Source organism: Hoplias malabaricus, chromosome 1, assembly GCF_029633855.1.
Source record: "Hoplias malabaricus isolate fHopMal1 chromosome 1, fHopMal1.hap1, whole genome shotgun sequence".
NCBI classification, from domain to species: Eukaryota; Metazoa; Chordata; class Actinopteri; order Characiformes; family Erythrinidae; genus Hoplias; species Hoplias malabaricus.
In genome coordinates this window covers 45,128,849-45,144,694 of record NC_089800.1, presented here as the reverse complement: position 1 = coordinate 45,144,694, position 15,846 = coordinate 45,128,849, and the positions used below count along the sequence as shown (strand labels likewise).

General features: G+C 38.9%; 1 protein-coding gene across 1 annotated transcript in view; it reads left to right on the top strand.

Moving 5' to 3' along the window:
* The window catches only part of mettl16 (methyltransferase 16, N6-methyladenosine), a 33,485-nt gene that overhangs the window by 3,920 nt on the left and 13,719 nt on the right, over window positions 1-15,846 (top strand). Inside the window, exons 3-6 of the mRNA XM_066664072.1 lie at window positions 12,380-12,567; window positions 14,273-14,413; window positions 14,519-14,631; window positions 15,266-15,408. Of these exons, the coding sequence (XP_066520169.1) occupies window positions 12,380-12,567; window positions 14,273-14,413; window positions 14,519-14,631; window positions 15,266-15,408 (585 nt within the window). The remainder of the gene's footprint in view (window positions 1-12,379; window positions 12,568-14,272; window positions 14,414-14,518; window positions 14,632-15,265; window positions 15,409-15,846) is intronic.

Here is a 15,846-nt window from a genome sequence, read left to right as displayed (position 1 = left end):
TCTGTGTGAAAGACCGCTGCTGCTGAGCTTTAGAGTGGTGGGCCCAGGGTGAAAAGCATGTGTCGCACAACCTCAAGGTGGATGACAGTAAGCAGTAATTGGGACATACCGTGATATAAAATATGCAGAACTGTGTGGGCTGCAGTGTGTGTCCTCTCAGATTGTTATGCTCTAAGAAGCCACACTCTTTCAGGTTCTTATCTGGCTTTGGTTGAGCTGGGTTTTCATTGAAGCTTGTGGTTTCAAAAGAAATTCAGTTCCATTGCTTGTGTTTGTACCTGGGCCAGTCGTGATGATCTGAACTGTAGAAAAAAGAACATTGTGGAATTGTTTTGGTAGAATGCTTCATGAGAAGGTTCAATGAAATCATTGGTGTCTTTCTGACACATTTTGTTGTGAGAATTGTAAACCGGCTGACCGTATATTACACCAGTGGAAAAGCTGATTTGTCATGCTTTATGCACAAGTTGTGTTGTCAAAACCCCCATTAGAAGTCTGGGACATTTGTAAACACTTCATAAATGTATGCCCTGTTTAATATAAATGTGGTTAGTGATGTTTGTTGTTAATTTAAAAAATTTAATAGCATTTCATAATTATAAAAACAAACTTGAAGTAAATTATTCTAATTGTCCTAATGGTGACATAAACCTAAGTTTTAAAATATATTTAAATTAATTCAGAACCTAACATCCATGCCAGTATCATTCCAAAGTCCCACACAGCTCATGCCACACAGTCATGTCATTCACCGGTCATTATAGCAGGATAAAAACATGTTTGATAGTGCATGTGCACTGAAGAGAAAGGAAAAAAAAACAGGGCTGTGGAGACATGCTTTCAGTATCTTGTCTATACTAACATCTGTGAACCTGGCAAGGTTGAGAAGAGAGTGCTCACTCCTTAACACTCCCTTCCTTTCTTACTGTCCCATTCTGTCCATCTTTTCCTCTTTATCTCCTTCCTCAATCTCAGCTGTGCTGTCAGGTCTAGCTGTGGCAGCTTCTTTTTGAAGCTGCAGCATGAAAAGAGTCCAGCGTTGCAGGCCTCTCCCTTTGATTCTTAATAATGATGGTTTTGGAAGCTCAAACACTGCCCTCCAGCTACCTGGCACTGCAGTCTAATTAGCGGGACTGCCAGGGCTCTTCTCACCCATTACGCTGCCTCATCCCGTCTACATGTCCACAGGATTACTCTGCCTCTCTACAGAAAAATAGCAATGCGTATTATGGGATGAATTTTTTTACCCTATAGTGTCAGTGTCTTGACCAATCACAAACATTTCTTTGTGAGGGTTTTTTCTGTTTGTTTGATTTGATTTTCCCAAATTGAGTCAGTTCCCACCTGCTAACAAGGTCTCCCACAATCGCATAATATTACCCAGCTTGGAGGATGTGGACTAATGTGTTTCTCTGCTAACACAACATCTTTAGGCTGCTCAATACACTGCTGGCACTCATTGCCAGTTCTCATATGTTAGCATGCAAACACCTACACTGGCTACTAGCATCGCTATTAGTGATGGGTGGAGAGAGACCACGAGTCAAGACAGGTTATGCTCTGCCATCTGACTTTGAAGGATTTATCAGTAAATAAAAGTGCCAATGATTTACTTGTGAAACCATCAGGACGTCATTTACATATGTTTCTTAACTTTTATTTTATGGGCACAGTAGCAAAACCCGCCTGTTATATTCTAAGGTATGAAAAGAAGTGGGAAAATTCAAATGCATTTCCCTCTTATCTGAAATCTTGTCTTTGAGCCAAGACATGGTGTCTGATGTTGGCTTCTTGGCTTTTGGACAGGAGTTTTGAGGCTAATGTAGCTAACAAGCAATAGATACTTCAACTTGTGCAGAGTTTTAATGTAGTAGAACCTTCTCACACAGTCTGACTTTTTTGTCTAAACCAGTGGTCACAAGCCTGTTTACATATAAGATCATGTTTTGAAATCTGAACAAATGAAAGATCTAGCAACATAAAATGCCAGGCTCAGTCTACTTAAAATAACAAAACTGTAAATCCTCCCCAATAATATTCATTCATTCATTCATTCATTCATTCATTATCTGTAACCGCTTATCCAATTCAGGATTCGCAGTGGGTCCAGAGCCTACCTGGAATCATTGGGCGCAAGGCAGGAATACACCCTGGAGGGGGTGCAAGTCCTTCACAGGGCAGCGCAGACACACATTCACTCACACACTCACACCTACGAACACTTTTGAGTCGCCAATCCACCTACCAACGTGTGTTTTTGGACTATGGGAGGAAACCGGAGCACCCGGAGGAAACCCACTCGGACACGGGGAGAACACCCTAAACTCCTCACAGACAGTCACCCGGAGCGGGAATTGAACCCACAACCTCCAGCTGTGTGACTGCGACACTACCTGCTGCGCCACCGTGCCGGCCTGTGTCTTTTTCATGGTAAATCTATTCTATACAATCTTAGCTTACTACAAATTAAACCATTTATTATGACTGTAATTACCTTTTAATTACCTTATCTTTCCGCTCACGCCTTTATAAATCCCTGCTTAACTAGCTAGCGAACCACTGCGGATACAGAATGATGTAGCTATAACTTTGCGATATATCATGGCTGCTTCAATTATGTCAGTCATGATATAGTGCATGGTCTTGGAGATCAACGTTTGATCATGATCGACTTTTTGGCGACCACTGGTCTAAACACTCTGAAATTGCAGGAAGCCACTGGAAGAGGAAGAATAAATGGATTACTTGAGTTGCAGCAGCAGAGATTAATACATCATGTCGTTTTTAAGCACAGCAGCTAAATGAAGCAACAAAATGAGGAGCTCCATCACCTTATACAGGATTTAAAGCTTTATAACAAGCTGTTCCATATTTCTGTAGATCAGTAGGGGAATTGGAGGCTTTGCTTCTGTATTTTGCTCCTGTCATTAAAAAGGATTATACATTTTTAACCTCAACCTTTTGTTAACATTTTTCTAGCTAGCATCTTGTTTGTTCTATAACCTTTTGTGTTCTGCTGTGAACAAGACAAGCTGTTCTGCTGTCGTCTTGATGCTCATTTGTTTGGTCTGCAACATGACAGTGAAGCTCTGATTGTTCAGCCCGATTTTATCACAGAAAATAAACTGGGCTCTAATTGAAAAATTGACTGACCGAAAGATATTCTTGATGTGTGTTTTCATTTTCAAAACTTGATGTGTGTGTGTGTGGGTTTTTTTTGTGTGTGTGAACAGGCATTAAAGGGGATGCCTATGATTGAAGGTGAACTCTGTTCTCTCTGGTTTGTTTACATTCAGAAACTCTGTGACTGTTTGCATGTGGCTGAAATTTAACTGTTTGACTGTTTCACTGTTTGAATCACGGCACGGCATTGTCTTAAAATGCCAGATTCCAGAGACAGTTTTTATTAAAAAAAAAAAAAAAAACATTTACAAATACTGGGGCGTTATAAACACATTAGACAAGTTTGGATTATGTACAAAGACTGACCAAGCAAATGGTGAGAAAATCAGAATCTTGCATCTTAGAATCTTAGAATCTTAGAAAATGCATTTTCTAATTAAAATCCAGAAAGTCCCCCTTTAATTTACTCATCACAAACCATACAAAGCTGTTTACTTGCCTTAATTTGTGGGGGTTCTCGTACTGTATAACACATTGTTAACAGAACTGTTTTTGCAGTTATCTTTTAGCTTTAAATTTATACACCTTCTGTTTTTGAACAATAAACAAGGTTTTTAATTATATTTATTGTAACAAGACAATTAGGGCAGATTTGCCACACCATTTCTTCAGAGGTTTGCTTCCAAAACAACTGCTTTACATGCCTCATTTCGCTGGGGGCATCCAGGCAGCCTTACAGTGTGTGGGGATTTTAGTTTTGCTGCATCGTGTTCAGGTGAGCCTGACTGCTCACATGTTTGAATGATTTTTAGTAGGCTGTTGTCACAGCGTTGCCACTCCGAGCAGCTGGGACCCTGCTGGATCCTCATATTATAGTATGGCACGTGTGTACAGGATCCTGTTTGAACTAGCCCACATGCATACACGGCTGTCTGTCTCTTTGTCAGGTTTGTCATGACAGTCTGGTACAGGAGAAAATAGCATTGTGTAAATGCAGATGAATTCAGCACATTGGCGTCTGCAGCAGGTGTTGGTGTATGTGTATATCAGGGTGTGTGGGCGAGAGAGGAGCTACTTAAATCTTCCAGACATTCTTAACAGGTGTGATTTACAGCAATATCAACCTTTTCCACACAGCACATGGTCCTCCTGGCACTGTCTTTGTCTCAGAATAGCATTTTGCTAAGTATCTTATATCTTACACACTGCTGATTATCTTGGTGAACACACAAACACACACATACATAGTTATAGACTCAAGTTACCGTTAGAATTAGAATTAAGCTGTAACAATTCTGTCACAAATCTGATTGCCTTTCTGCATGCTCTGGCTTTTTTACTTATGGTAGTGGATTTCATTTAATGCAGTGATATTTAGTGCAGACTAACCTCCTTTAGTAAAAATTCAAGTGTTTATTTTTACATTGTTTACATGTCCCATGTGTCGGTGGTTTACATGGTCACTCAAATGGGCAAAATCAGACAGCCAGGGTTTCGTACCTCATAAACCTACATAGATCCTATCAGTATTGGGTGGGGATTCCTACTGCTAGTGAAGGGCAGAGGGGTAGTTAGAGATAGTGACTTGGACTAATTACATGTGCATGGATCTGCATGAACTGAATGAATAAGAACTGGTGTAATTATATCTAATCTACTTTTATGGCATTCAGGTTGTTTATTGGAAATGTAATATTTATAATGTGTAATATTAATAATGTGATATGAACAGAGAAGATTTTTTAGGTTTTAATTGATGACGTTTAAAGAGAGATGTGCTGTTTACTTATTTTAGTAATTAATAATCAAATTGCGTGTGTTGTCCAAGGTGTGTTTAATCAGTATGTCATTCTTACTGAACAAACCAGACCAATATTTATTACTAAAAAAAAAAAATTAAAATAAGTCGAACATATGAACAAAAACAAGCCAAATGCATGAAAATATGAACACTGTCTGAGGAGACCAGATGATCTCTCTTGAGTTCTCTCTACCCCCCCACCCCACCCCCCCTCTCGTCTGCCTGCACTGATCCTTTTCCAAAGCAGGGCCTCAACATGTATTCACACAAGTTACTTTTAAGCTAGGGGATTTGCACAACTAATAAATCCTTCATGTGTGTGCTTTATCATTAGTCTACTAGTTTAAAGTCTGTTCTGTTCTCAGTTAACAGCTCCCGACTTTGCTGCACCACTTAGATAAGCTTTCTTAAATATTGCGTAAGTACCTAGATCAGCCATTGGAAGGCTAGGGTTAATCTATGGACACACCTCTTTTTCTAAAAGAAGGGAGGGGGCTAGAGGCAGGAAGCAGACCACCTCAGCTCTTTTCCTTTGCTCTGTGCTTCAGTTTGAGGAGAGGGAGGGTGTGGAAAAGGTGGGTAGCATGGGTGTGGTTTCTTGCCCAGATGTCAGGAGCAAAAAAAGATGGGATTAGAAGGCATAAAGCCAAGATCCTCTGTCCATCATGGACGTGCCGGCGACCTGGACAGCGAGCTCTGGGGGAGCATTAAAAATTCATTTGGGGTTGACATTTAGTGTTCAAGTCTGCCTCCTCCCTGAGAAAGGAGGCCTCACCAGCTTTCTGCTGTCTGTAATAAGAGCTGAATTAATCTCCATGGTCTGCTGCCAGTTAGAGCTGCATTATTGATGCTGAGGAGGGTCGTCCCACCCTGGGCTCTCAGCTCAAATGAGGGGGATAATTGCAGGGTTAGGCCCCAGCTCACTTTCAAATGAGATGCTCAGAAGAGTATGGGTCTTTTTGGGGCTTAAAACACACACACAGCCTTCATCTGTTCTATGGGCTCCACAATGTTCCAGTCTTTCTGTGGCTCTTTCTGTTTCTTTCTTATGTATATGTATGTTTTTATTATTATTATTTTAAATAAATTACATATGACAATATAACATTATTACTTTGCTATATTACTGAAATCATATTATTTTGTAGATGACATGGTGGTTTTACTGGCAGAGTTACTGCCACTCTGCTCCAGGGCTCTGCTCTGGGTTGTGGGTTCAATCGCTTCCTCGGGTCACTATGAGGATTTTGGTGTCTTGATCCCATATCTGTGTGTGTTTCCTCTAGGGCTTTCCCGAACCTCAAAATTAGAAACCAAATACGTACTCAACAAACAAATACCTGAATACTTGGGGCGAGCCCTATTGTTCAGAAAATCGGCGCTCACCACCTGCTTTAAATTTCGGCTACCAGCATGGCTCCGCTTGCTGAGTCGTTCGCTACGCTCGTGCATACACGGTGCCACTAAGGGCACAGAGTGTACAGGAATAAACCATAGCTTGGTGTTCTAATTGGAAGCATAAAGCTGACAAAATTAACTGTACCTTTGCCATGCTTCATTGTATGTAGGCTGCTGTAGCGTGTTAGGCTGTTTTAGGCTTCGTTCAAGACTTGTATGTTGACTAGGCTGAATACATGTGGAATGGCAGGTTGCCTTTATCGCCACGTTTATCCGAAAAAATTAATATCCGAATCTTAAAATTACGAACAGAATTCCTACCCAATGAACAAAAATCGGAATATTTGGGGCCAGCCCTAGTTTCCTCCATGTGCTGTGGTCTCCTCCAAGATTCCAGAAAAACATGTTGGTAGGTGAATGTGTCTTTTGGTCTAAGGACTTCATATTATGTTCTGCGATTTTGCACAGTTCTGTAATAAAAGTAAAATAAAAGTATTCACCTGTCCTTCAGGAGACGAAATAACATATACCTTTAGGGAACAAAACTGGACTTTAAAACCACTGTTGTACCTTTTTAAAGGTACATTTACACTGTACATTTAGTGATAAATGTGTACCTCTATGGTACCTTTTATTCTGAGAGTGTACCACAGAAACTCATTCATACCTCGAGTTGTTTTGATTTGTAGAACTTTCCGTCTGTTTACTGAGTCAGTTCCAGGCAGTGAGAGGGGACACTATAACAAAAACAATGTTGTATCCCAAGACATTTTAAAAATATATTATATGTATCAAGATATGCAGCTACTTTCAGGTAGTAGAAACAGGACTTGCAAGATCAAACAAACTCAGAAAACTGTAATACATATTCTTTATTGCATATATATCTATATAATACAACCTTGTTATAAGCCTTGTGCTGAACACACTCCCCTCACTGTTACCTGTGAATTTCAAGACCATTTCCTTTTATTTATAAGCATATCATTATCTTCTTCTGCTCAACATGCAATGAGAAAATAGTCTTCGTGAGAGTTATATGGATATTTCAATATCGAATGTTTTTTTTTAAAGTTACACAATTGAAAAATACCTCGTAGAAGTTGAGTTTTTTTTATGAGCTTATATATTTACTAGGCTTACAGCTGACACATGACACAATTCTAGTGCACACAAGGAACCTGTTCATTCTGTTTACATGTTTAGACCAAAGGGAGTGAACATATTTCTTCTGGGAATTGCAGAATACATGCATTATTAATGAGCTCCTCACAAGAAGGCTCTAGTTGGCTTGGAAAAGTGACCTTACAGTACCTTGTGCTGAAGTTTGGAGCCATGCTGTATTGCAGCTATAGTCAACATCCCTCTGCTCAGAGTGTCAGAACAAAGGAATTTGGTCTGTGCATGTTTTTAAATGATCTCAATGATAGGCTTGCATATGTGACACGATATAACATATTGCTGTTTACAACAGTATATTCCTAAAAAATAATATTGGAAAAAAAATGTAAAATGATTAGAAATATCGGGTTAATACCAATACCCAGTATGCCTATTATAGCTGTATTAAGATGCTGATAAAAAATCATGTTTTCACAATGGTTTACATCCACATTTGTAGCAAGTCCTTCTTGTTATTTTGGATATTTTCTTTCAAATATCACTATTATTCTGATAATTGTGCATTCATAAAAATATTAGTTCCAGGCGACTTGTAGCCTAAATTCTCCCTGTAATGTTATACTTGGGCAGATCATTTTCAGAACATGTGGTGGATTAGACATGCAGCTTGCACAATGTTCTGTGATATGTGCTTCCATTATTTGGGAAATTTGAGTTTTTCGAAATTTGTTCAATTATATTCTTTCAGGCATGTGCGCTACTTTCTCTTTGCTCAGACACATTCACACGTCACCCATCCCCCACACAACGCTTCTTTCTCACCTTGGTTGCGCTAGCTAGACTCAAACCACATAAATGCTGACCCAAGGCATCCACCGGTGTGTGTGTGTGTGTGTGTGATTTTCCTGCATACTTATTCTCAGTTCTGAGGGGTGTGAGTGAGCGTGCATGTATGTGTATGTAAATTCAGTTAGCTGGGACCATTCATTGTGTGAACTACAGCAAAGCAATATGGACAGAATGGCATGCTGCTTTTTACAATGCTTCTTAAAATGTTTGTGAATTTTGACAATTTTGAGGCTTTATACAATGTGTTCAGGATTAAATATGCATCCATAGGGTTTTCTGGCTACATACCAGTAAAGAATATATTACCAAATCTATTCGCTCACCTACACAAATAATTGAATTCAGGTGTTCCAATCATTTCCATGGCAACCAACTGCTTTTACAAACATTTGTGAAAGATCAAGATTTGGCATAAAGTGATGAGCAAGGTGCAGTAAAATGAAAAACTGCATATACTGTAATTGTATACAATGGTGTTTTCTAGAAATCTGGTAAATTTTTTTGGTCTTGAGTTTTGTAAATAAATAAGAGAATTGACAAAAATATCAAAACAACTTACATTTTACTGAAAAATGTATTTCCTTTATTCCACAGAATAAAAATTTGTACTTGCATAACAACACTGGCAACACTGTAGAATCATGAACAGAACAGATGCTCATCTGCAATGTCTGAGATGTGTTCAGGATTCTTCCAGAAAATAAAAAAAGATTCTGATTGGTTTGAAGGTTCATTTGCATAGTTGCAGCCTTCGACAAGTCTGTATTGCAAATGCTGATTATGGGGAGAAACAAATAACAAAAGAGATGTTGTGCAGCCTATTGTAAAGGGCTGAGTACGCCTTGCCTCCATGTCCTCAGACTGTAGCCTCCCTGCATTCACACACACTGCCCTTCAGCAGCCACAACACCAGCTAACACATACAGTCAGCATCACACACTTCCCTCCCACACTTCACACACTGACACACATTCCCAGCGCTCTGAAGCCAGCAATCTGAGTGTGTTTCGCAGCCCACTGCTTTTCTCCCTTTATCAGTGGCTAAAAATAGGGGGCCAGCTCACAGCATTCAGCAGCTCCTTGGAATATTGATCATGACCTGGCCCACTAACACAAGGACAGAAACAATAGCCTGAACGCACTGGGTCAGCTGTCCATTGAGGGTTATTTTGTTGGTTCTACTGTTTTTTGTTGAACTATTATTTTCTTAATCTTTCTTTAGCTTGCGTACATGCACACACATGCAGGCGCACCTTGTGTAGTGTTTTGCGTTTTCTTTCTATATTTCCCCATTTATTTTCTGTTGAGTGTTGGTGACCCACTTATCGCAGTTACCATGGGAACTGTCTGTGACAGCCTGATTCATATTTAATATTACTGTCACCCTCAAGGTCACGTTAGAAAAATTAATAGACCTGGTTAATATATTAGATTAATTAGGGCTAATGTGCCCGTCTCATGAACAATTTTGAATTTGTTAATTGAAAATGAAAATAGATTTATGGAAATTTGTGTGCTTTAAAATTTTTCTCATTATCAGAGAGAGGCCCCTCCACTTAATTATATATCTCTTCATCGGCAAATTCAGCTTCTTAGTCAGTGTATTTGTTGTTGTGCATCTCTGATCTTTCTCCTTAACTCAGAGACTGGCTGTGCTAGCAGCGCTCTTGATATTACTGCATTATGTCATTGCAGTTCATCTTATCTATATCCTATCTGCTGCATGGCTCTCTGGGTAAAGGCAGGCAAGAATGTGACATCCAGCTCTATATAAGGAGTCCTGACTTAAAGGGGAAATTCACCTTTTTTTAGTTTGAGACTCAGAAAACCGATGGTGTGATTCGTTTTCTAATCAGCTGCATTTTTATATCAATTTCTTGAATTGTTTCTTACAACTAATTCAAATGATACCATATCTCACACTCCCTTTGAATTCCATTCAAATATGACATCCTGCCAGTGTGTTGAGTGCTGATGCAAGCAAACATGTTCATCATAATGACTTTGTCTACATTCATGTTCATGAAAGGGAATGAGATGAGACTGAGTTACCTAGTTGTTTTAGCTTTTTTTTCCAGGCTTGTGTGATACAAATTAAAATATCAGCTGTGTCTGGGATCCATCCCAGATAAATGCTTAGGATTGTGCTGCTTCACTCCTAAGTCCTGATTGAATGATGCTTACAAAATAAAAAACTTTCAGGGCTTTTGCGTGAAGTAATTTACGTATTTTAAAACATTTTTTAAAAAATGAACACATTTCATTTTGTGATACATTTTATTTTCTTCAAAAATAAATGTAACTAAATAATAACATGCTGAAGGGCAGATAAAAGATCTATAAAAGCTCAATTGTGATAAAATCTATATCTCATCTATAATACATAACTTATTTTATATAGCATAAAACTACGTATATAGTATGTGTGTGTGTGTGTGTGTGTAAACTACTGTTTACTTGAGTACGGCTGTCAAATGTGATTAATCAATGTTATATGACTCTTCAGACGTTAGCTGTTGACACACAGCTTGTTGTGTCATGCATGTTGCTATGAAATATGAATTCAAATTCTCACTTATACAAACTTTTAAAATATATTTACTCATCATTTGAGCACACCTGTTGTCATTTTATAAATTTTTTTTTATGATGAACAGACTAATAAAAATGCTCAAGTCTTGCTTTGTTAAATGAACATATTTGGCAGAATATGCTGGAGGGGGGTCATGGGAGACCTAAAGATAAATCAATATGCAGAAGACTAACAAATGCACTTATCTCAGGGACATGAAGTGAGCTCTGTGTGGATATGATAAAAGCCAAGTTTTTTAATAATAAAAGTCTTTGAGAAAACACAAACTAATACAATTAAGTGACATTAAATATGTTAACCATCTAGACAGCCCCAGTAAAATGTCTGCGTGAAGAAATGCACATTTTGTAAATGAGGATGCCCTAATATACATTTTAAATAGGCTTTCTAACCTCTTCAAAATATTTTCTCCATTCTCTTCACATCACTTATAAATTCATCCTCCCCCCAATACCCTTCTGTTAATTTGAATAGAGCTTAGACTTAGGAAGTGCACAAACACACACCCATTACATCCTGAGCGCAGGATAAAGAGAGATTGGGGGAGAACGAGAAATGTAGTGATAAGCTCCTCTCTGCAGGTGTTTCTAAGGGCATGTTGCGGGCAGCCAGCTCAACAACACCGCAGCATTTTACACGCCAAGGCATGGCTCCAAGCTCCCATACTGAGATATGCATGCACGCACATGCATACACATCCAGACCTTTTCTTTCAGAGGTGCCAGACACCCCTCCTCACTAGGAAGCGTCTAATTACATCTTTGGAAGGTGTGAATGTAGACGCCTTAATTACACCTATCTCCCCACTTTCTCTTTTCTCCTCTGCACGTGCTCGCTCTGCTGCAGAATGCATTAGGGACTGTGGGTATGAGTGAAAACAGGGGAGTTCATGATGGTGATAATGCACATGTTCGTGCCATTAGAGTGTAGAGTAAATGAAAGAGCTCTGAATCTCTTTTCTCTCCATCAATGTGTACATTTGCATGATCAGCATTAATGAACTGAAAGCTGACACGCCATCTTCATTATTGACCCCTTCCTCACACTTTTCCCTATTTCTCTTTCATTCTTGGTTTTCTTTCTCTTCTGTCTGGATCTCGTGTTTTATCCCATTTCGTTTCTCTTTTGCTTTTGTCTTTGTCTTGTTCTTTCTCTGGGTAGACAGGAGTATTTAGACAGGAATCTGCCAATTTCTGGGATCAATCCGATTTGGTTATAGGTCAGCAGTGTTAAACATAGGCACCTGTGTTAGAGTTCAGTGGGTGGGTTCGTTTCAGAGTGTTTGTACCGCACTATATTTTGGTTACAGAATTTTTTCTCTAGCAAAATTAAGATATTTAAATTTCAAATCAGTGGAAATGTAATTCGGCTCTGCATTCATATGTTGATGTTTGCCCTTGAACATCTATATGTTCCATAAAATTCAGCTTGAAAAGACCTATCTACTGTAGGTGTACTTATATCAGATCAACTTTCTCTTTCTCTCCCTACAGGCTGAACTTTAAGGACCCTGAAGCTGTCCGTGCCCTAACCTGTACTCTGCTGAAAGAGGACTTTGGTCTGACCATAGAGATTCCTCTGGAGCGCCTCATCCCCACTGTCCCGCTGCGCCTCAACTATATCCACTGGGTGGAGGATCTGACTGGTGGCCAAGGCAGCCCACGCAGGGGCATTGATATAGGTAATCTATGCCAATAAACCAGCAAAATCTTGACATTTAATGTCCAAACACAACTAAGCTCCTGTGTCTGTATTTGGAAGACTATTTTTAATGCTTTCCACCACCATTTGTTTTGCCCTACATTAATTAAGATGTAAAATCTTAATTAATATTAAACATAAGACTTAATGTTATCTATGACATGTTTCTTTCTTTAGTTTTGCTTTGGAGCTGATTAAAGAGAATAGAGTATGAAACATATAAACAGCAGTGTTTTGGATGAGCCTTCCAAAGTTCCACTCAGAATCATAGCTGTTGTGTGGTGTGTGTTGCTGGGACTTCAACTTATGTCCTTTCAAAAGCAGCTTTTAAATGACATTTTATCAAATACTTTAAGTATTTGATCAAAATATATCAATTTCAGTTGATGGCTCTCGATTATTTAAACAAAAAACAAAACAAACAAACAAAAAAAAACAACCAATCTTGAAATTCCTCAGCGCTGGTGGAATAATAAATAAGACAAATAGGATTAATCACCCTGTGAAGGACTGGAGCCCCCTCTAGGGTATGTTCCTGCCTTACGCCAAATGATTTCGGGTAGGCTCCGGACACACTGCGATCCTGAACTATATAAGCGGTTACAAACAATGAATGAATGAATGATAAATCACAATTAATAGATAATTAACTGCATTTGCAGAAAATGCATAAATATAACACCGCCCCCCAAATATACAGTTTTGTTAATGCAGCACTACACATCCTAGCTTCAGGCTAATCCCTCCCTCTAGTCCTCCAGCTGTTGGAATAGTTCATGGCAGAGCTGCTGGAGGGTTTTTGATAGGAACATGTCTGCTGGAGAGTGGGCTGTGCTGGCAATGATGACCCTTCAAATCTGGGCAAAAGGAAGCTTCTCCAAATTTTCCTCTCAGTGAGTCTTCAGCCATCAGGAAGCCCCTGCTGGGTTTTTTTTTTTTTTGTATGTCTTTGGGGAAGCATTTCAAATCCACACGCAGCTGTTCCTCTGTTTATCTTTTCCATCACAGTGCGTCTGTTATTATGTAGAGGCTCAGTTATTGAGTTAGCTCCTCCATTGTAGACTTTTGCTTCTATTTACCGCTTTACTGTCACACATGATGAATTGATGTGAGTGAACTGTTTAGTTTTGGCCTTTGTGCCATTTTTTTGACACTGCACTGCTCTGTTTGTTAGTCATTCTGGTTTGGGGAGTGTGCACTCTTGGAACCATGGGTGACTAATAGATGGGCAGAGCTGTCCTGCCTCCTCTCTATTACATTACAGATGTGATCTGTCACTCTGTTTGGCGATCACTGACAGTTCAGGTCATCACACTGACACACAGTGATTGCTCAATTTGAATTCAGTTTGGAGCTTTGTACGTCTGTGTCTACAATTTTTATGTTCATATTTGCATTTATTTGGGTGTGAAATTCAGTTTCTTATACCTTCCAGGCAAGTTTTAAGGGCTTTTACTGTACAGATTTTTTTTTCTATTATTTAAAAACATCTAAATAATTAGTTATGCTTTTTTTATTCATAGTATTAAACATGTATTATAATATTTATTTATTTTATAGTCATTTATTTAATTTTTTTTTATTTTGCTGCCTTTTGTTGTTGCATGAGTGCGATAACAGGCCAGAGACAGCACCTAAAGTGTGTGTGTGTGTGTGTGTGTGTGTGTGCGTGCGTGCGCATGCAGGTACTGGTGCCTCTTGTATCTACCCCCTGTTGGGAGCCTCAATGAATGGCTGGTACTTCCTTGCCACAGAGGTGGATGACATCTGTTATAATTACGCCAAGAAAAACGTTGAACAAAACAACTTGGCAGACCTCATTAAAGGTTGGTGCCTGTGTGTGTTAATTCAGTGATGAGTGTGTTATGTGGAATTTGATCCTCCATTGTATGCATTGTGACTGGACTACACTGTGTGTGTGTGTGTTGTAGTGGTGAAGGTGCCCCAGAAGACTTTGCTGATGGATGCATTAAAGGAGGAGTCCATTGTGTATGACTTCTGCATGTGTAATCCTCCTTTCTTCGCTAACCAATTAGAGGCTAAGGTATTGCATCATTTTCTCAGATCACATAATCCTGTGCTGTTCAGATCAGAAAGCCCCCAGGCTACTTTTTTTTATTGTAAAAAGCAGTGCATCCTTATATGCATTTCTATGTTGGAGCCTCATCCATCCTGTGCACACCCATCATTGTGCCTCTGCCTCAGAAATCAGTATTTGTTCAATTTCTTGGGTCATCCTAAAAATAGTGCGTTTTCTGTGTCTGTTTCATGATTTTTTGTGAATATAAAATGAATTAATTTAAGTATTTGATATAGTTTTAAGGGTTTGCTCTCTTGTTTTAAACAGTAATATATTGCATTATATTAAATTGTGCCTTTATGTTCCAATATGTCTCTCTGAGCATATTGTGAAAATTCCAGTTTGATTAAAGACACTTACATATTTAAAAAAAAAAAAAAATATGTGCATTGAAATAAGTCACTGTAATATATTTTTTATGTAGCAGTTGTCTTATGTCAATTCCAGCTTATCCAAACTAACCACAACTAAATGTCATGGTTCATACTGTGTATCATTATAAAGTCTCAAATTATTATGATCTACCATAGCACATATGATTCAATTAGCCTTTCAACAACATAAAGAATAGATTAATCTATTAGAAATGTTTCATTAGGGGGTGAACTCCAGGAACTCCCGCAGACCCCCACCAAGCTCCATCAATACAGGGGGAGTGACTGAGATCATGGCTGAAGGTGGAGAGCTGGAATTTGTGAAAAGGATCATCCATGACAGTTTACAGCTCAAGAGAAGTCTCAGGTTAGATTAATACACACACACACATGTTTTACAAGTTCCAGTGGGGCTGTCAGCCTTCTGTATCCCAAGGTTTGGGGGGTGAAATTAATTGTGATTTCATTCTTGTGAGAAGGATGTAGTTGCCAATTTAAGGATATACTGGTGCACACACACAGCCAAGTGTCAAGCAGTTAGTGCCCTTTTCCTGACAACTTGTCCTTCGGTTTGAAAAAAATGTCATGGTGTGAATTACATACACTGGAGGAAGCAAGGTTTGAACCTCAGCCTTTCCACGCTGGTGGTTAAGGTGTTATTAAATATTATAGATAAGAAAAGAAAAACATTTTAACTGGCCTTCGCAACATTTTACACATTATTCTCTATGGCTTGTGATGCAGTGTGGTTCTTGATGATTAAAGTAACACAACATATGTGTTAAAAGGAAGCAGTAATGACACT